The following is a 15,983-nucleotide window of genomic DNA, read 5'->3' as shown; positions in this document are numbered from 1 at the left end:
GTTGGTGGGTGTCCCTTTAGTTGATGCTTGGCAATGTGGGTGGATTGATTTCCTGCCTGTTGGGCCCTGTCCGGGGCCTCTCCCAGATAGGGCCACAGAGTCTAGAGTCCAAATAGACTCTAGACACATGCATTTATTAATTATTACAATTGTAATCTTAATATGTTCACCTGGCACAGCCAGAAGGGGACTGGTCACCCCCCTAAGCCTGGGTCCTCTCTAGGTTTCTTCCTAAATTTTGGCATTCTTAGGGAGCTTTTCCCAGCCACTGAAATTCAACCCTACTGTTGTTTGCTCCTTGGCGTTTAAGGCCAAGTTTTTTGTAAATGCACTTTGTGACAACTGCTGATGTAAAAAAGGGCTTTTTAAATAAATGTGATTAATATCAGTGCCAACAAACAGAAAATACAGCCCCGGAACAAAATTAGAGATCACTGCACCTTTTTCTTTCCTTTCCAAAAAAGCAGAGAAGGAAGGTTTTAAGTGAGGAACAGAAGGGTTAAAAATTAAGAGACCACTGCAAATTGAATGCTTCTCTTCTTCACTCAAAACTTTCCTTTTCAACTTTTTTGGAAAGGAAAGAAAAAGGTGCAGTGATCTCTCACCACAGTGACAGAAATGTATTAAGAAACAGTCTTAATCAATGGGAAACAATCTCTTTGTGAGCCTCAGTACGTTTCTATCATATCCTCTATATCACCTTACATTTCAGATGCTGTTTGCAAATAGTGTGTTGGCTAAAGACCTTTCAGTTATGAAATGGCAATCAAAGTAACTAAAGTCTGATCTTGATGGCCTTGCCGTGATTTTAACATTTGTACATTTTTCCCAAAAAACAATATTGACAAGCATATAACTAATGTAGAATTTTGAAATGTTATTTTATAAGACACCTTATATATTTTTTGTGGGGAGGGGGTTAAAGAAACATTAGGGTTCTACATACTAACCTGGCAGTGTTGGATCCCTGGAACACTAGAAAAAAGTGTGTGATCATTAATAAAATGAAAAGAAAAAAGCCAAAGACATACGAAAAAAGGGACAATAAAAAAAAAAAATCCTCTTTAGGGAAGTGGATTGGATGAAAACCGGAACTCTCGTGTAGCAGTCTTTACACGCGCGCGCACACACACAGAGGTCTGGCTCTTACGATTCATTTAAACCTTCACTTGAAAATGGTTGCATGGTCACCATTTGTGCATGGCCTGCGTAGATTTGTTTTATTTTGGGCAGGTTGGGCTTTGACGGCAGATTTCGGCAGTTTGTGCACATCATTTATTTATTAGTCCTTTACTGCCACTGACTCGCAGCACCAGAGCCCAGAGCCATCACAATAACCACCCCCCCCCCCCTCTCTCAGCCCCTCTAAAAGCGTCCCCCTCTCCACAGATAGCATCTTTGTCACAGCCCATCTGCCACTTAGGACAAGCATCCACATGTGTGCTCAAACATCTGCTTGGAAACATTGAAGAATTTAGATCCAGTTTTTACTGTGTACAGTTATTGTTGAGGACATTCATGCCTTAGTCCCTCGCAGTGAATTCCTTTTTGCTAGACCAGTGTGCTAACTAGAGTACAGTGTGCTGATTCCTTCATTTAAACTGCTAAGAACGTTGTAATGTATTCCTAAATTGGCTCCTACTGCAGGTTGTGTTTGTCTGACCAGAAATGACCTCATCTTAGAATAACCTCTTCCTGTCTGATATGAAGCAATGTCTTCTTTTCCGTCTCTTCCTCCTCTTTCACCAGATCCTTTCCTCTCGTCCTCCATGTCTCCCACTACTCCCCTGGACCCGTCTCCTCCCTCAATCACAGACGGCCTCCTGCCAGATGGCTCCAGTAGCCCGTCCCCGGGGGCAGAGACCACCACGGCCCGGCCCGGCTACCCTCGCTTCATCGAACAGGGCTTCAACGAGAACCTCATCCCCATTTACTGCTCCATCCTGGCTGCTGTGGTAGTGGGACTGGTGGCGTACATCGTCTTCAAAAGGTGAACGGCCATGGAGTGGGGCAGACACAAAACAGGGACATGATATAAGCAGAGATATGGGCAAAAATCACATGGTCAACGTAAGATATTGCATGGATAGCAGCAGATATTACATGGATAGCAGCAGATATTACATGGATAGCAGCAGATATTACATGGATAGGAGCAGATATTACATTGATAGCAGCAGATATTACATGGATAGCAGCAGATATTACATGGATAGCAGCAGATATTACATGGATAGCGGCAGATATTACATGGATAGCGGCAGATATTACATGGATAGTGTCAGATATTACATGGATTGTGGCAGATATTACATGGATAGTGTCAGATATTACATGGATAGTGTCAGATATTACATGGATAGTGGCAAATATTACATGGATAGCGGCAGATATTACTTGGATAAGAATGGATATCATATCGACAGCAGCAGGTATCACACGGATAGGAGCAGAAACAAAGCAGGGAGGATAAGCTAGACTGAGAAGTAGTCTGTTAGGGTGAGTGACAGGCTGGCTGGTTGGTTGAGTGATGTCGCCCATGGCTAAAAAGAGGCAGGGATGCATTTAGATAAGGCTGTGTAAGGCCAGACACTGACCCAGTTACACCACATGATTACACACATATAAACAGACACAGTCTAAAACACCCTAATGCATTTCAAAGGTCAGACTATCAGAACATAATGCATGACAGAGGTCAGTCACACATCAAGCATTAGATATGAAGAGAATAAACCCATAGAAACCTGCAAAAAAAATTTAAAAATCTTGTTTACAATATAACAATATAATTATTAAAACTTGAATCACACAAACACACTGATTCAGATACACCATGTAACAAGACAAGCTTATTATCACATCCACCATTGATTCAGAAAACATGGCTTTATTGAAATGTGTCTTGTGCCTACTTTCAAATTTGACACCTTTTACAGTATGAGAAGGTACTAAACACTGTATGAGAAGGTACTAAACACTGTATGAGAAGGTACTAAACACTGTATGAGAAGGTACTAAACACTGTATGAGAAGGTACTAAACACTGTATGAGAAGGTACTAAACACTGTATGAGAAGGTACTAAAGGCTCTGAATCATTCATTTTATTGATTTTATTGATTCATTTCATTTAAAAGCTGCCCTAGCTGGAGTAAAAATTATATGCATTCAGAGATATTTGATGACAATCACTCCTCATCTTTTGCCTTTTTCACGATGACCCAATCCCCCAAAATCTGTATCTCCTGCATCACACCAATAAACCACTGCTGGGAACACATTGCAATAAAGATTGGCTGCTAGATTAATGCAAGCTGATCTTAAGATAAAACATGAATAAGTGCAAGATTTCCCAGAGCAACTTAACTGAATTGCTACCATCATTGTTCATATTAAAATATTTGAATAAATGGCAATGTCCTAAAAAGAATGCAAAGGATATGTTTCTGGAATCAAGGCTACAGAGTTTATTTAAAAAATTGTCTTCACTGCATTGCACATGGTAATTAAGTTATGTTTTTTAACTACTAGAATGTTTGATTATTTATTTTATGTATTTGGAATTGAAAGAGGGATGATGGATGTAGTGATTTTTCATGTAGTGATTTTTCATAATTTGAAAAGTGCTTGTTTTTATTAATGATACCCACAATGGGGAAATTACTAAAAAGTTGGTCTGAATTGCATTTGTGCAAGAGTAGCACTAATTTAGGAATACTTTGGCTTAGTGATTGTCTGCATTGTGCGTAAGTCATTGTAAAAGTCTTCATATCTATTCAAATTATTTATATTTATATTCATCCATTTAGGTTTTCAAATCAAGTTTAATGTACAGATTATTTTACAGCTCTCAGACCTCTGTGTAATTAAGAAACCCTCCGGTAACCTGAAGATAATACAGTTATCCAATGTCACAATACAACCATTAGAGATTCAGACATGACTCACTTCTCTATCACCGCCTTTCCAGGTGGAACAGCTGTAAGCAGAATAAACAGCCGGCTAACAACCGCCAAGCCGCAGCAGCCAACCAGACGGTGACGCCGGAGGGGGAGAAGCTCCACAGCGACAGCGGCATCTCTGTGGACAGCCAGAGTCTCCAAGAGCAGCAGCATGCAGCACAAGCCCAGGTCCAGACCCAGCCACTACAACAACCAGCCCACCCCTATGGACAGGAACAGATTGGTGAGCTACCATGAAATGTTCCATACAGTACTCGCTGTACATCTATACCTGTCTGTAATACTGGAACACATGACCTGTACATCTATACCCGTCTGTAATACTGGAATACATGACCTGTACATCTATACCCATCTGTAATACTGGAATACATGCACTGTACATCTATACCCATCTGTAATACTGAAACACATGACCTGTACATCTATATACCCATCTGTAATACTGGAACACATGCGCTGTACATCTATATACCCATCTGTAATAGTGGAACACATGACCTGTACATCTATACCCATCTATAATACTGGAACACATGCGCTGTACATCTATACCCATCTGTAATACTGGAATACATGACCTGTACATCTATACCCATCTGTAATACTGGAACACATACGCTGTACATCGATACCCGTCTGTAATACTGGAACACATACGCTGTACATCTATACCCATCTGTAATACTGGAATACATGCACTGTACCTCTATAATACCCATCTGTAATACTGGAACACATGACCTGTACATATATACCCATCTGTAATAGTGGAACACATGACCTGTACATCTATACCCATCTGTTATACTGGAACACATACGCTGTACATCTATACCCGTCTGTAATACTGGAACACATACGCTGTACATTTATACCCATCTGTAATACTGGAATACATACGCTGTACATCTATACCCATCTGTAATACTGGAACACATATGCTGTACATCTATACCCATCTGCAATAATGAAACAAATACAATTTACATCTATACCCATCAGTAATACAGGAACACATGACCTGTACATCTATACCCGTCTGTAATACTGGATCACAGACGCTGTACATCTATACCCATCTGTAATAGTGGAACACATACGCTTTACATCTATACCCATCAGTAATACTGGAATACATACGCTGTACATCTATACCCATCTGTAATACTGGAACACATACGCTGTACATCTATACCCATCTGTAATAATGAAACAAATACGCTTTACATCTATACCCATCAGTAATACAGGAACACATGACCTGTACATCTATACCCATCTGTAATACTGGAACACATGCGCTCCCGGTCTGATACGCTAACCCCTAGGCTACATGCCACCGCTACTTGCGACCTTCCATCCCCCTTACTTATTCTGTAGAGTATCATATTTGTTTACCATATAATCTGACCTATTAATGCCCCCATGTGTTTGTTGTAGGGATGTCATCTGCTTAACAGGATTGACTTCAACAAAAAATGCAGGTCTATAACAAATACAGTATCGTATGTTATGAAAACGCATTGCCGTTTTTGAGGATGTTATCTTGATTGCTGGCACCTCATGTAATAATAATAATAATAGTTTGCTCCTCTTGAGTTATTTGTGGTATTATATAATTCAGTACACCTTAATTCTATACTATTTCAGAAAAACTACCAATTATCAAATCACTAATAACTAATAACTAATTATCTAATTAGTGTGTTTTGTAAACGCTAAGTTTATTTTATTATTCTGTTAAGTATAGATACCATGAATAACTTAGAAATGTCACCAAATTACTATTAATATTCTAGGATAACAAATAATGAAGGACAGTATACACAATATACATCTGATATCTGTGGCTTACCAATATTTACCACGAGGCCAATGTAACCCAGCCTTCTATATGTTGGTGAAAGAGAGACGGAGAAAGACAGAACAGGGTGGTCCTTGGGAAAAACACCACTGCCACCCAGAAAAAAAAATGCAGGAGTGCATTGTGGGAAATTCATGGTGAATGGTCATGAATGAGGACAGAAATCTTAAAAGAACCAAACAAAAGCCAGAGCTTCAGGGATGTGAAGTGGTCTCTCTAAAGAGCTTTCTGTTCACAAATACGTGTGGCACAGACAAACACTCACACTGAGGGGAACCATCCGCTACTCACTCCTCTCACTTTCAGTTTTTCTTGATCTATTTCAACATGTCCATGTGTCTCTAGCTATCTGCCCCCCCCTGCCCCCCCTTCAGAGTGAAGACTACAGCCCCCCAGTGACCTCCTAAGTGATGAGCATGAGCCTCTGGGCCCTACAAGCCCAGTGACTCACCATGTCTCTCTATGCAGTCATAGACACATAACAGAAGTTATGAAGTCGATATAAAGTAGTTCAGGGAATAATTCAATAACTATGCTCATGAGTCTTGAGTAAACCCATGGCACCATCACTTGATATGGTGGACCCTGGATCGGACACAATGTCGCCCACGTTTGCTGTTTTGGCTAACCCAGTGCGTGTGAGATACCCATGCACATAAAGCATAAGCCACGCCTTACAAAGGCAGATGTTTCCTCAGGATAACTTGTTTCCTCAGGGATGCTTGTTCCTGGCCTGATACCTATGCCTGTTAAAAGCCAGATCCAACAACAGTGTTTAATGGTTGCTCATTAGCATTAGCGCTGCCTGCTGGTACGGAAGCCATTAAATATAATACAGAACACATACTGTAGGTGCTGCTCCTCCATTGCTAATGTGGACTTGTTAAAATTTTAAACACCCAAGGGGGTGATGACAGGTACAACTAATCCATAAAATCATAAGTGTTTCCTTTTCAAGTGAACCATATTTCACACATATGACAGAAAAGCCCATAGCCATTTTATAGTCATCACATAGCTCCCATTTCTGCGTCACTGCCTTGGTATAAGACCTCCAAAAGGAGAAAAGAATGAGATCTATATTAAGGCAGCGCTACACCAGTACAATCTGGGGAATCTTTTGAAAAGATATCTGTCTTTTTCCCTCTGAGGCCTACTTTCACCCTGGAGTAAATAAAACTATTAATAAATCTATTAAAGGGGTAATCCGCTCCTTAAACACAAATGATAAAACTAATATAAATTTTCTGTAAGCCTATGTTTTATTTGTGGTTCAAAATTACTTAATTATTGTTAAAATCGTTAAAGATCATGATTCAACTTCTAAGTGGTCTGACTATCAAATCCAGAAACAGAGTTGTAACATAATAGCTATGTATACATTTTGGTCACTCCTTTGAACTTCACACTTACTGTCTCCCTGCTTCATACTTGCGTTGCCACGACAACCTGGTAAACAGGGTGTTTACCTAGTTGAGCATAGTACAGTATACTGATAGGGCAGTTTAAGGGATTTTACAATTATATAAGTCTTTCACCTAATCATATTGACATTCCCACTACTGTGTAGATATGTTTTCTAGCTACATAGCCACTGAGATATGGATGGTTTTTGCCAGACAGCCTGTCTAGAGAGAGTTGACTACAACAACATTGTGGTGGTTATAATCAACTTGAGCCTTAAGACCACCACACTGTTGGTTTTGACGAGTAGGAGCAGTAAAACATTATCACCACAAATCAACCACAGATCCGTTTATTCTGTACAGTTTGTTTAGTTTGTATCCTCTGTAGTGGCGGAGATCCCACCAGATAGACCTCAGTGTAAATGTTGGTCCCCAGGACATCAGGAAACAATTTGGTACAACACTATGAGGTGCATGCTCTTATCGCGTCCACTTCTGAACACGCTCTCCCAACGCAGCTGCTTGTTGTGACCAATGGAGTGCACAAGCCGTTTATAGGATGAGGCAGTGACATTGGGTTACGAACCTCAATTCGTGGTGAATCCCCAATACCTTCAAAACATATATAGGTCATATTTCCCCAAAGCTGTGGCACCTGTCCTCAGAATATATTCTCTCCTATAGAAACAGGCAGCTCCAGTTGTTCCATGTCAGAGGTCCAGGAATGGCTAGTGCGGTTGGTACTTCCTGGTCCCCAAAAAGAGGCTGGACATGAGGTTCCATTCGAGACCTGCTGTTATGCTCACTCTTCAGAGTCTCTGCTTCACAGTGATTGGGTCATATTCATTGATCTGAAGGAGGCATGCTTTTCTGTGGCAATTTACCTATACTTACCTATACTACCTATTTCACTTCAAAGCTGTAGCCTAAAAGTTTTCAGTCCTTGTAACCTCACACCTTTCCAAAAAGGATCAATGAGTTACATCAATAAGGTACAATTCCTGGCTGAACTAAGTGGTTTGACTCAATAGTACATTCTATTCCTGGGTTTCAAACTGCACTGGGTGGAGAAATACTCATATGTTTCCATGTGCAGGGTGGTCAGATATTGTCCTCCGCTTACCCCAGTTTGGTTCTTGTCTATGCCTCCGCCAGATGGCGTCCATTATAGCAGTTGATCCCGTAGGGCTGTTATGGATTTGACCAGTCCTGTGCAGGGGGTATTCTCGTTTACCGAATCTCACTGGCCCTTAAGCTGGATGTTCTGTTCTGTGTCGTTAACTATTCTATACAGTTCTAAATAGTAGTAACTTAATGGAAAAACAATTTTAAATCTCCAGCCATCCGACCCCATCCTCTAGAGGAACGAGAGTCTTAGCAACTGTTAGTCTTTTTGTCCAGGGGTTAGTGGGCTACTGTTAGTGCTGTACAATGCTAGCGTGGTTAAAAATCAGCTAGTCTAGTACTTTAAAGAGTTTAAAGAGTTGCTAGTGTGGTGCAATGCTAGCTTGTTTGGAGAGTTGGTAGTATTAGAGAATGCTAGCCTAATAGTTTAAGTTGAAGAAGCAGTTAGAGAATAAGGATGAGGTAGATAGCAAGAGCTTTAGAGCTAGTGGAAGCTCTTTGTGAATGAAAAGGTCTATATAAATGCTGATCCATTATCATGAATACATTTAACATAATTTATTGATGGGCGCAACATTAAGATAATAGTGTTTAAGAAACTAAGTCTGAGAATTGACTTTGTTATAAAAAGGAAGACTGATGTACAGTGTGACCGATAAGTTGCAGAAGCATTCTACACTTTGTAGTTTAGTAGATGTTTTCTCCGAGAGTGATACAGTCAATACATTCAACTAAGGTAAGACAGTCATAAACAAAGTTCCTATACTTTATTTTAGCATCAGTGCCCAAGGTGCCAGAGGCTATGACATCACTGCCAGTTGATTGACTGTGGGTATTAGTTGTGGCAATTGATTGGGGCTGGTCAAGGCTGTACAGGAAACCCTAGGGCAGCATTAGATCCTTAGAATGTCTCCGTTTTTCACATTTGTTAGAGACATTCTTATGCAATTTAAATGTGCATAAAATGTAAATATGCAAAAACCTAATATCAAAGTTTCCATTCACATTACTTCCTCGCCGAACCCTTCGTAGTTGGCAATAAGAAATTTTTGGTTTGCAGCTCAAATTTATGGTAAATATCACAGTAGCCTCTAAACTAGCCAATATGGGTAAGCTACAAACCTTTCAGCAATGCAAGCAGTTTTTCATCTAAAACATATTACACTGATGAATAATGCAATCAAACCATGTTAAACTCTTGAATAATGCAACAATGATGCTCATCTTCTCCCTAGGTTTCCACTTCGCTTCACTAGCCTTCTATTGGGAAAAAAACACAGTGTGTGGTCTTGTGATATTGGGATAGTTCTCAAAATCTTTGGTGCAATGCAGAAGGGGTGACTCCAGAAAGCTTTGCAGTCCGGACCTCGATAATAGACCCCTGTAGAGAATGACCCCATAAATGGGTGTATTTCGTAAATGGGTGTAAGAGTAGAGCAGTTGATTGCCTGTTCACAGCTAATTTCCATCTCAGTCTGCAAGGTGTTTTAATTTGCAGTCAAGGAGGGCTGCATGAACCAACAAGATCCTGAAGAAGGGCAGAATCATGGACAGACAAAATGATGCATTCAGCAGGACTGCTTAATGTCTCTCAGCAGTGTTTGTGACACCTGTGGGACGGCTGTTTAAACAGGAAGGGAACATCACAGAGCGTGGTGGGCTCTGGAGGGAATTAATACAAATAAGGAGAGCTTAAGGAGAGCCAGCGCAAAGAAAGATTGTTTTAGCAGAGCATTTCTGGCCAGATGGGCTGTATAACTTCTTTTGTATGACTTTCTCTATGACATGCTAAATGAAAATGATCAGGCTAATATTGGCCTCAATGGAACAAATGGGCAGAGGTTTTCTGAACAAATCTGTAATGTGTGAAGGACAGAAGACGGACTGTAGCTGCCTTCCCTGCGCTCCGCCTCTGTGTACCACAAACACTCTAATAAGCCCGATGATGTCATAGAGTGGTAGATACAAAAAGCCCCTCTAGTGAACCTTTAGAATTAGAGATCTCTTGTACATTCTGGTTGGCACAGGGTTGCATTGATCAAGACAAGAAAACAACCAGTGAACTAGGAGCTCCTCTAAAATCGCCTCTGCATTCCGGAAGCGTTTCCATAGCGCCCCTCAATTGACAACTGGTTGAGTGCTTGTGGGAAAAGGGGGCATTTGTCTTCCGCTCCGACTGCAGTAATGAGTTCAGTGAAACAGTTGCTGGGGGGGGGGGGGGGGGGGGGTCTCATAGGGCCCCCGACAGGAAAGAGGGTGTAAGAGTGTGTCAGAGGGGACACGTGATCACAGATCACTGGCGACTACCAACCTGTCGCTTCATGCCATCGGAGAACAGCTGCATGCTTCGCCACTGACCATATATGAACGTTCTCTGTTTCTGTCTCTCTCTCTTGCAGTGGTGAGGGTGGATGAGGGTCCTGACTCACCTTTGCCCCAGGTCTGAGGAAGAGGAGAAGCCGCTGACAGGAAGATGGAAGGGGTGGAGGAGTGAGCTGATCATAGGGTTGACATGGAAACCTGGGGGTGGGATTGGAATTCGAGGTGTACTTGCTGAGTTAGTTGCTTGGACACGACAAGGACATGGTGGACATTATCAGCCCCTGTCACTGAGTGTGTGCACCGCTGCTGGACTCTCCTCTTGCCCCGATGACTTTTATTAAACAGACCGGCGCATCAGGGGAGGACGCCATATCCCGACACAGAACCTGACATTGCCAGTGTGTCTTTGACACGATAATCCTCCACCGTTATTAACCCTAAAGCAAACCCTCGGACTCAAGTCTTCAATGTTGCGGAAATCAACACCGCCCACAATCCATGAAATCCCTGTGTGTCCTGATCCCTGTGTCCTGTCAGCTGGTGTTGACTGATCAGTTTTATTCGGATGAAATGTGTTTTAGTTGGTTACCTCATTAGGGAATTAACTCTTCTGTCCCCATAAGTTCACTGCCAACTTTGACTTCTTGCTGAGCTTGTTATTCATCTACCACCCATCTCTCACTCATCCCTCACCGAATGTTTGTTCAAAGGCAGAAGCATTCTTGGTCCCCTCTGTTTCCATCTGCGCTCTCTCTCTCTCTTAGAATGTCCTCATGGCATCTCTCCATTGGTACCTATCGTAGTGTGGCCTCCGGACGATGCTCAGCGCCTCAGTTGCACCTCCAGAAAGTCTCCCCAGACCTCAGCAGCAGCCAGTTCCCATATTCAGGGATCCATTGTTATCCCTTCAACACTGCTCTCTGAGGGAACTGTTAATCACTCATCATTCCTGTTCCTCCTGTCCTTGTAGAACTGACCACAGACCAACGTATATAGGGACCGGGATGTTTGTGTTGTTGCTAAACTGTTGCTACCTTCTCCAGTTGTCACTGGCTGTGGAGGTGACTGAAAATCGCCGGGCTAATCATCGTTCTGTCACTGCGGCTTGATACACCATCCATCCTCCAACTTCAGATACATTTTGACCCTTTCTCTTCATCCAACATGGACATCCAGGATGCCGTTGGAAGATTGATGTTTTCAATGTAACAGTGTAGATGTTTCTCTCGTGTGCATTTGAGGTGGATCAGCATCTCCCTCAAGGCTCCGCAAAGCTTACTCAGCAGGACAGCCCCGTAGCCCAAGGAGCTGTAGTATGCAATACGAGAAGCACCCTGAGACGACTGAAAATCACTGACTCATTGAACACATCGTAAAGACGCGCAGTCTTCCGACTGCCATAAATAGAACCGTGACGTCATCAGAGAGAGACTCTGCAGTATCAGCTTTAGAGCTTGTTCCAGCGGAGCCTGCCGATAGTTTGCTAGAAATGATATCCAGAGCTCTAAATATACTGTGTGGTAGGGTATGCCCAAGGCACTCCTCAATCACACATTAACCTAATGTGAGTGGAAACATGCAACACTCCTCAGAGACTTCCGACTCACAGAAACACACACAAACTAAAGAGTGTGCAGTGGTCCTAATGCGTCGGCTGTAGTACAGTAAGCTGGAGGCACGGTGTGAACACGACCTCCATCATGGAGACTTTCCTGACAGCCAGGTAGTAATTACCTCAGGGTTTCAGCAGGCTCATTCAGCTTCACTCAGTCAGCCGGTCCCACAAGGACTCTTCCGTGGCACAGCGGAGACGTACGGAACGCTTTTAAAGTGGCAACCGCGTGACATTACCATGACCCACTCCTGATCTGTCTGCACGAGCGGCGCCGTTTGACTGTGTCGCCGCGGTGATCTAAAGCACGTGTACGCCCCTGGGCCAGCTCTCCCTGACCACATGTATACTGTATGTGATGTACTGTAAGTATGGCCTCAACTCACCAGGGACCCCTTTTTGTATCTATCTGTAATGGCACTCAGCATACTGAACATGCGGTAGGAATTAGATGTAGGGAATGCAGCTTAGGCTTACTTTTACTGTACTGCTTTGCCTCTGTGGGACATGATCATTAAGGCTCCCTCCACTGTGGGGACCTTGACGCTTGAATTTAGACGTAAGCCGATAGCAAAGGAAACATCTAGAGATACCTTTGTGTGTGCGTGTGTGTGTGCATGAGAGAAAGACAGACAGAGTGCCTGTGAGAGACTGTGACATATCAGAGATGGTTCAGTTCCTCACAAGCGTTGTGAGTTTTGGAGGCTTAAATGTGTTCCATATCACTGAATAGAAAACACCAATAAACCCGGCAGTATATTTCCCCTGGAGGCCCCCCTCTGCCTCGGTCATATCCAGTGGCGTGACACACAGCATTTCGTATTGACAGCGCTGTGATTCATACAGCTCTACCATAGTAGTCGGACCAGAAAGCAGGATAATACCACCCACTGACATGAGGTAATGTTAACAATGACAGGTGAATAACTCAACCTTTCGCTGTCACTGGCTGCCTCAATGTAACACTGTGCCGTTTCACATTCGAAATGGAGGGGTCAATAGTGAATCTATAGTTGGACTCGAACTGATGTTGTTCCTTCACATGCAGGTACAGTAAAGAAAGACAATATAAGAATGTAAAGCTGAATACATAAATATGCAAAACATTAAATGCTTGAGTTGATTTCTGCTTTTTAATTTTTGTATGTTTTATATATTGGTTTGTATTGTTTCTGTTAGGGTTATTATTCTCTTTTTTTATCAATATTCTTTGTAAAGAATTTCTTGTTTTAGCACTTACTACAAGTGATGAGCATATTCATAGAGTGTGCTATACAAGTGCCTGCACCGTAAAACCATGAAACATGAGACACATTATAAACTAAACATTAGGCATTTAGATATGCCAAATATGTGTTCACACGTTAAACACAGACTTTTATTATAATGATCTGTTTCCATTCAGTTTCCATGCAGCACACCTTTATCTCCTGAGCATTCAGATATTACACATAAGTGTTTACTTTGCCATATTCCTGTTTAGAATGCATTTAAAAAATACATGGGAGTGGCCTTATTTACATAATCCCGGCATGCTTTGTTGCAGGTTGATTTTTAGAATTTGTTTCATATATCTATGTTTCCTTATACACATGAATTAATTCAAATGAAATATGTTAATTTCATTAAAATTGAATTACATTTTATTTGTCATATGCTTCAGTGACAACAGCTGTAGACTCAAATTAAGCAAGCATTTCTCTGTTAGTCTGCTCTTGGAAGCATGTAACAAATGTGATTGGATTTGATCACATACAAAGAAAATGAAAACAAATCTTAACTTGTCCAGTTGTTAAGGGCTTGTATGGCACCTGCCACTGAAATGGATGTTCCAGTTTAAATGGTTTAAAGTAGACTTGCTTGCTAAGATCATCACAGCAGTCATGTTGAATGCAACTTATTGGTGATATCCTAACTCTGGCTAGATTAGGAAAGGAATGACTAATCACTTCAGAAACCACCATATTTGTCTGATGCTGCTCATTAGCCAGAAGCAGACCACAATGTTAATACAAGTAGGATCTCTAAAAACATTTTGACATGTGTAATATACAATCATACATATATTCCCAAATAAAATACATTCACATAGGCAGTGATTAGGTGTAGTGTTGATGAAAATAAGTTACTGAAGTATAAAACCATGTTTATCCCAAAAACACCGTGATGTGTGATCAAAAAGCATGCTGGTAAATATGCAAATATGGCAATACTCCCAGCCAGTGTTGAGTGTGTTGAACCTAAGCCTTGTTTAAAATAATTTTTAGAGGGAATATAAATGTGCTGGTGTTTACAATCTAAACACTGTGTTGCATCATTGAAATCCCAAATGCCTTGACGTGTTTAAGAAGTTGAGAAATGTGTAACGTCTTTAGATATGTGCTCAGATCAGTTTTGCAGTGTTGCAGCGTCAGGTCATGATGTTTGCCGTTGTGTTGTTTATTGTTATTGTTGTTATTGACATTATGTTCTAATCTATGTTTTTTTTTTTATCTTTGTATGGTCTCTGTTTGATCATTTGAGTGTTAATGAGGTTTTCAGGAAGTACATACTGCTAATGCAGTTGAAATAAGTATAACATCATCCAGGTACATGCCATCTGCTGTGGCTCTATTTTACCCACCAAAATGTGCTCTGTCTGCAGTGTAAAATTGGCAATATGGGGTGAGCTTGACCAGTATATTTGTACATGTTCAGTTTGTTCAGAGGTTGTGGACACATCATGTACATAGTTGGTGGATTCACTGTGATTCTCTATGGTAAAATCCTTACAGAAAGACCCAGTCTCCCCAGAAAGTTGAATGTTAACTGTACTTACCTACTAATGTAAAATGCATTGTGTAAATGTGAATTTCTTAGAGTTGTTATAAGACATACACTATAAAATTAAAATAAAGCAAAGCTAATTGAAACAAAAAACAAGTATAACTGCAACTTTGTCAATGTATTTGTCCTCAATGCTGAAATGTACATATTGTACATTTAATACTGTGAACAAAGTGTTGTTGAGTTAAGAAATGCATTGTTCTGTGTATTGTAAATTTTTCTATGCATTAATACACAGAAAAAGGCTTTTTCACATATGTCATTCTAAGTATGCCAGTGTGGATCACTCGGCTCTCACAGACATGTTTTAAGAATTGCAGTGATGGACAGCACACACTATCAACTCTCCCCAACCTCACCTGGAACTGATATTTTAAGAGCCGTTCTGAGTGTAGTCTTCTTGACTTTGTATCTCAATGACAGAGTGGCTTGTGGTTTATAAATAAAAGCCCCCAACGGGTTCCCCTAAAGTATTTATAAAAAAGGCCTCAAGCTAATTCAATTAAAATGTTAAAACCATAAAGGATGGTGCATGTGACCTTTGACACACTACGGTTGAAAGCAGGACCATGTGGGGCATCCCTATGTTCTATTTGTCATATGAACAGGATACACAAGGTTGATCCCAATTAAACCAATAATGGCAGTGAAACAAAATCGTTAGAAAATAAATAAATAAATGTAAAAAATATACCTATAAAAAACATAGGGGCCAACAGAATAGAAATGTTGGCTGTATTTCCCGAAGGTGTATCATGTGGGAGAGTGAGGATGTTTAGATTGTGCCTTAGTAAAAAGTAACAGAGCATTAGTTAATAGTGACAGAGTCTGAGCATTAGTTAATAATAACAGAGTCTGAGC

General features: G+C 41.1%; 1 protein-coding gene across 1 annotated transcript in view; it reads left to right on the top strand.

The window, feature by feature from the left end:
• Positions 1–15,209, top strand: part of ngfra (nerve growth factor receptor a (TNFR superfamily, member 16)) — a 41,759-nt gene extending 26,550 nt beyond the window's left edge. Inside the window, exons 4-6 of the mRNA XM_010874191.3 lie at positions 1,750–1,990; positions 3,973–4,187; positions 10,762–15,209. Coding sequence (XP_010872493.1) covers positions 1,750–1,990; positions 3,973–4,187; positions 10,762–10,808 — 503 coding nt within the window. The 3' untranslated portion in view covers positions 10,809–15,209. The remainder of the gene's footprint in view (positions 1–1,749; positions 1,991–3,972; positions 4,188–10,761) is intronic.
• Positions 15,210–15,983: the final 774 nt, after the last annotated feature.

The sequence above is a fragment of the Esox lucius genome, chromosome 11, assembly GCF_011004845.1.
Source record: "Esox lucius isolate fEsoLuc1 chromosome 11, fEsoLuc1.pri, whole genome shotgun sequence".
Classification (NCBI taxonomy): domain Eukaryota; kingdom Metazoa; phylum Chordata; class Actinopteri; order Esociformes; family Esocidae; genus Esox; species Esox lucius.
Note: the sequence above shows the minus strand (reverse complement) of the source record. Positions and strands in the feature narration are given on the sequence as shown.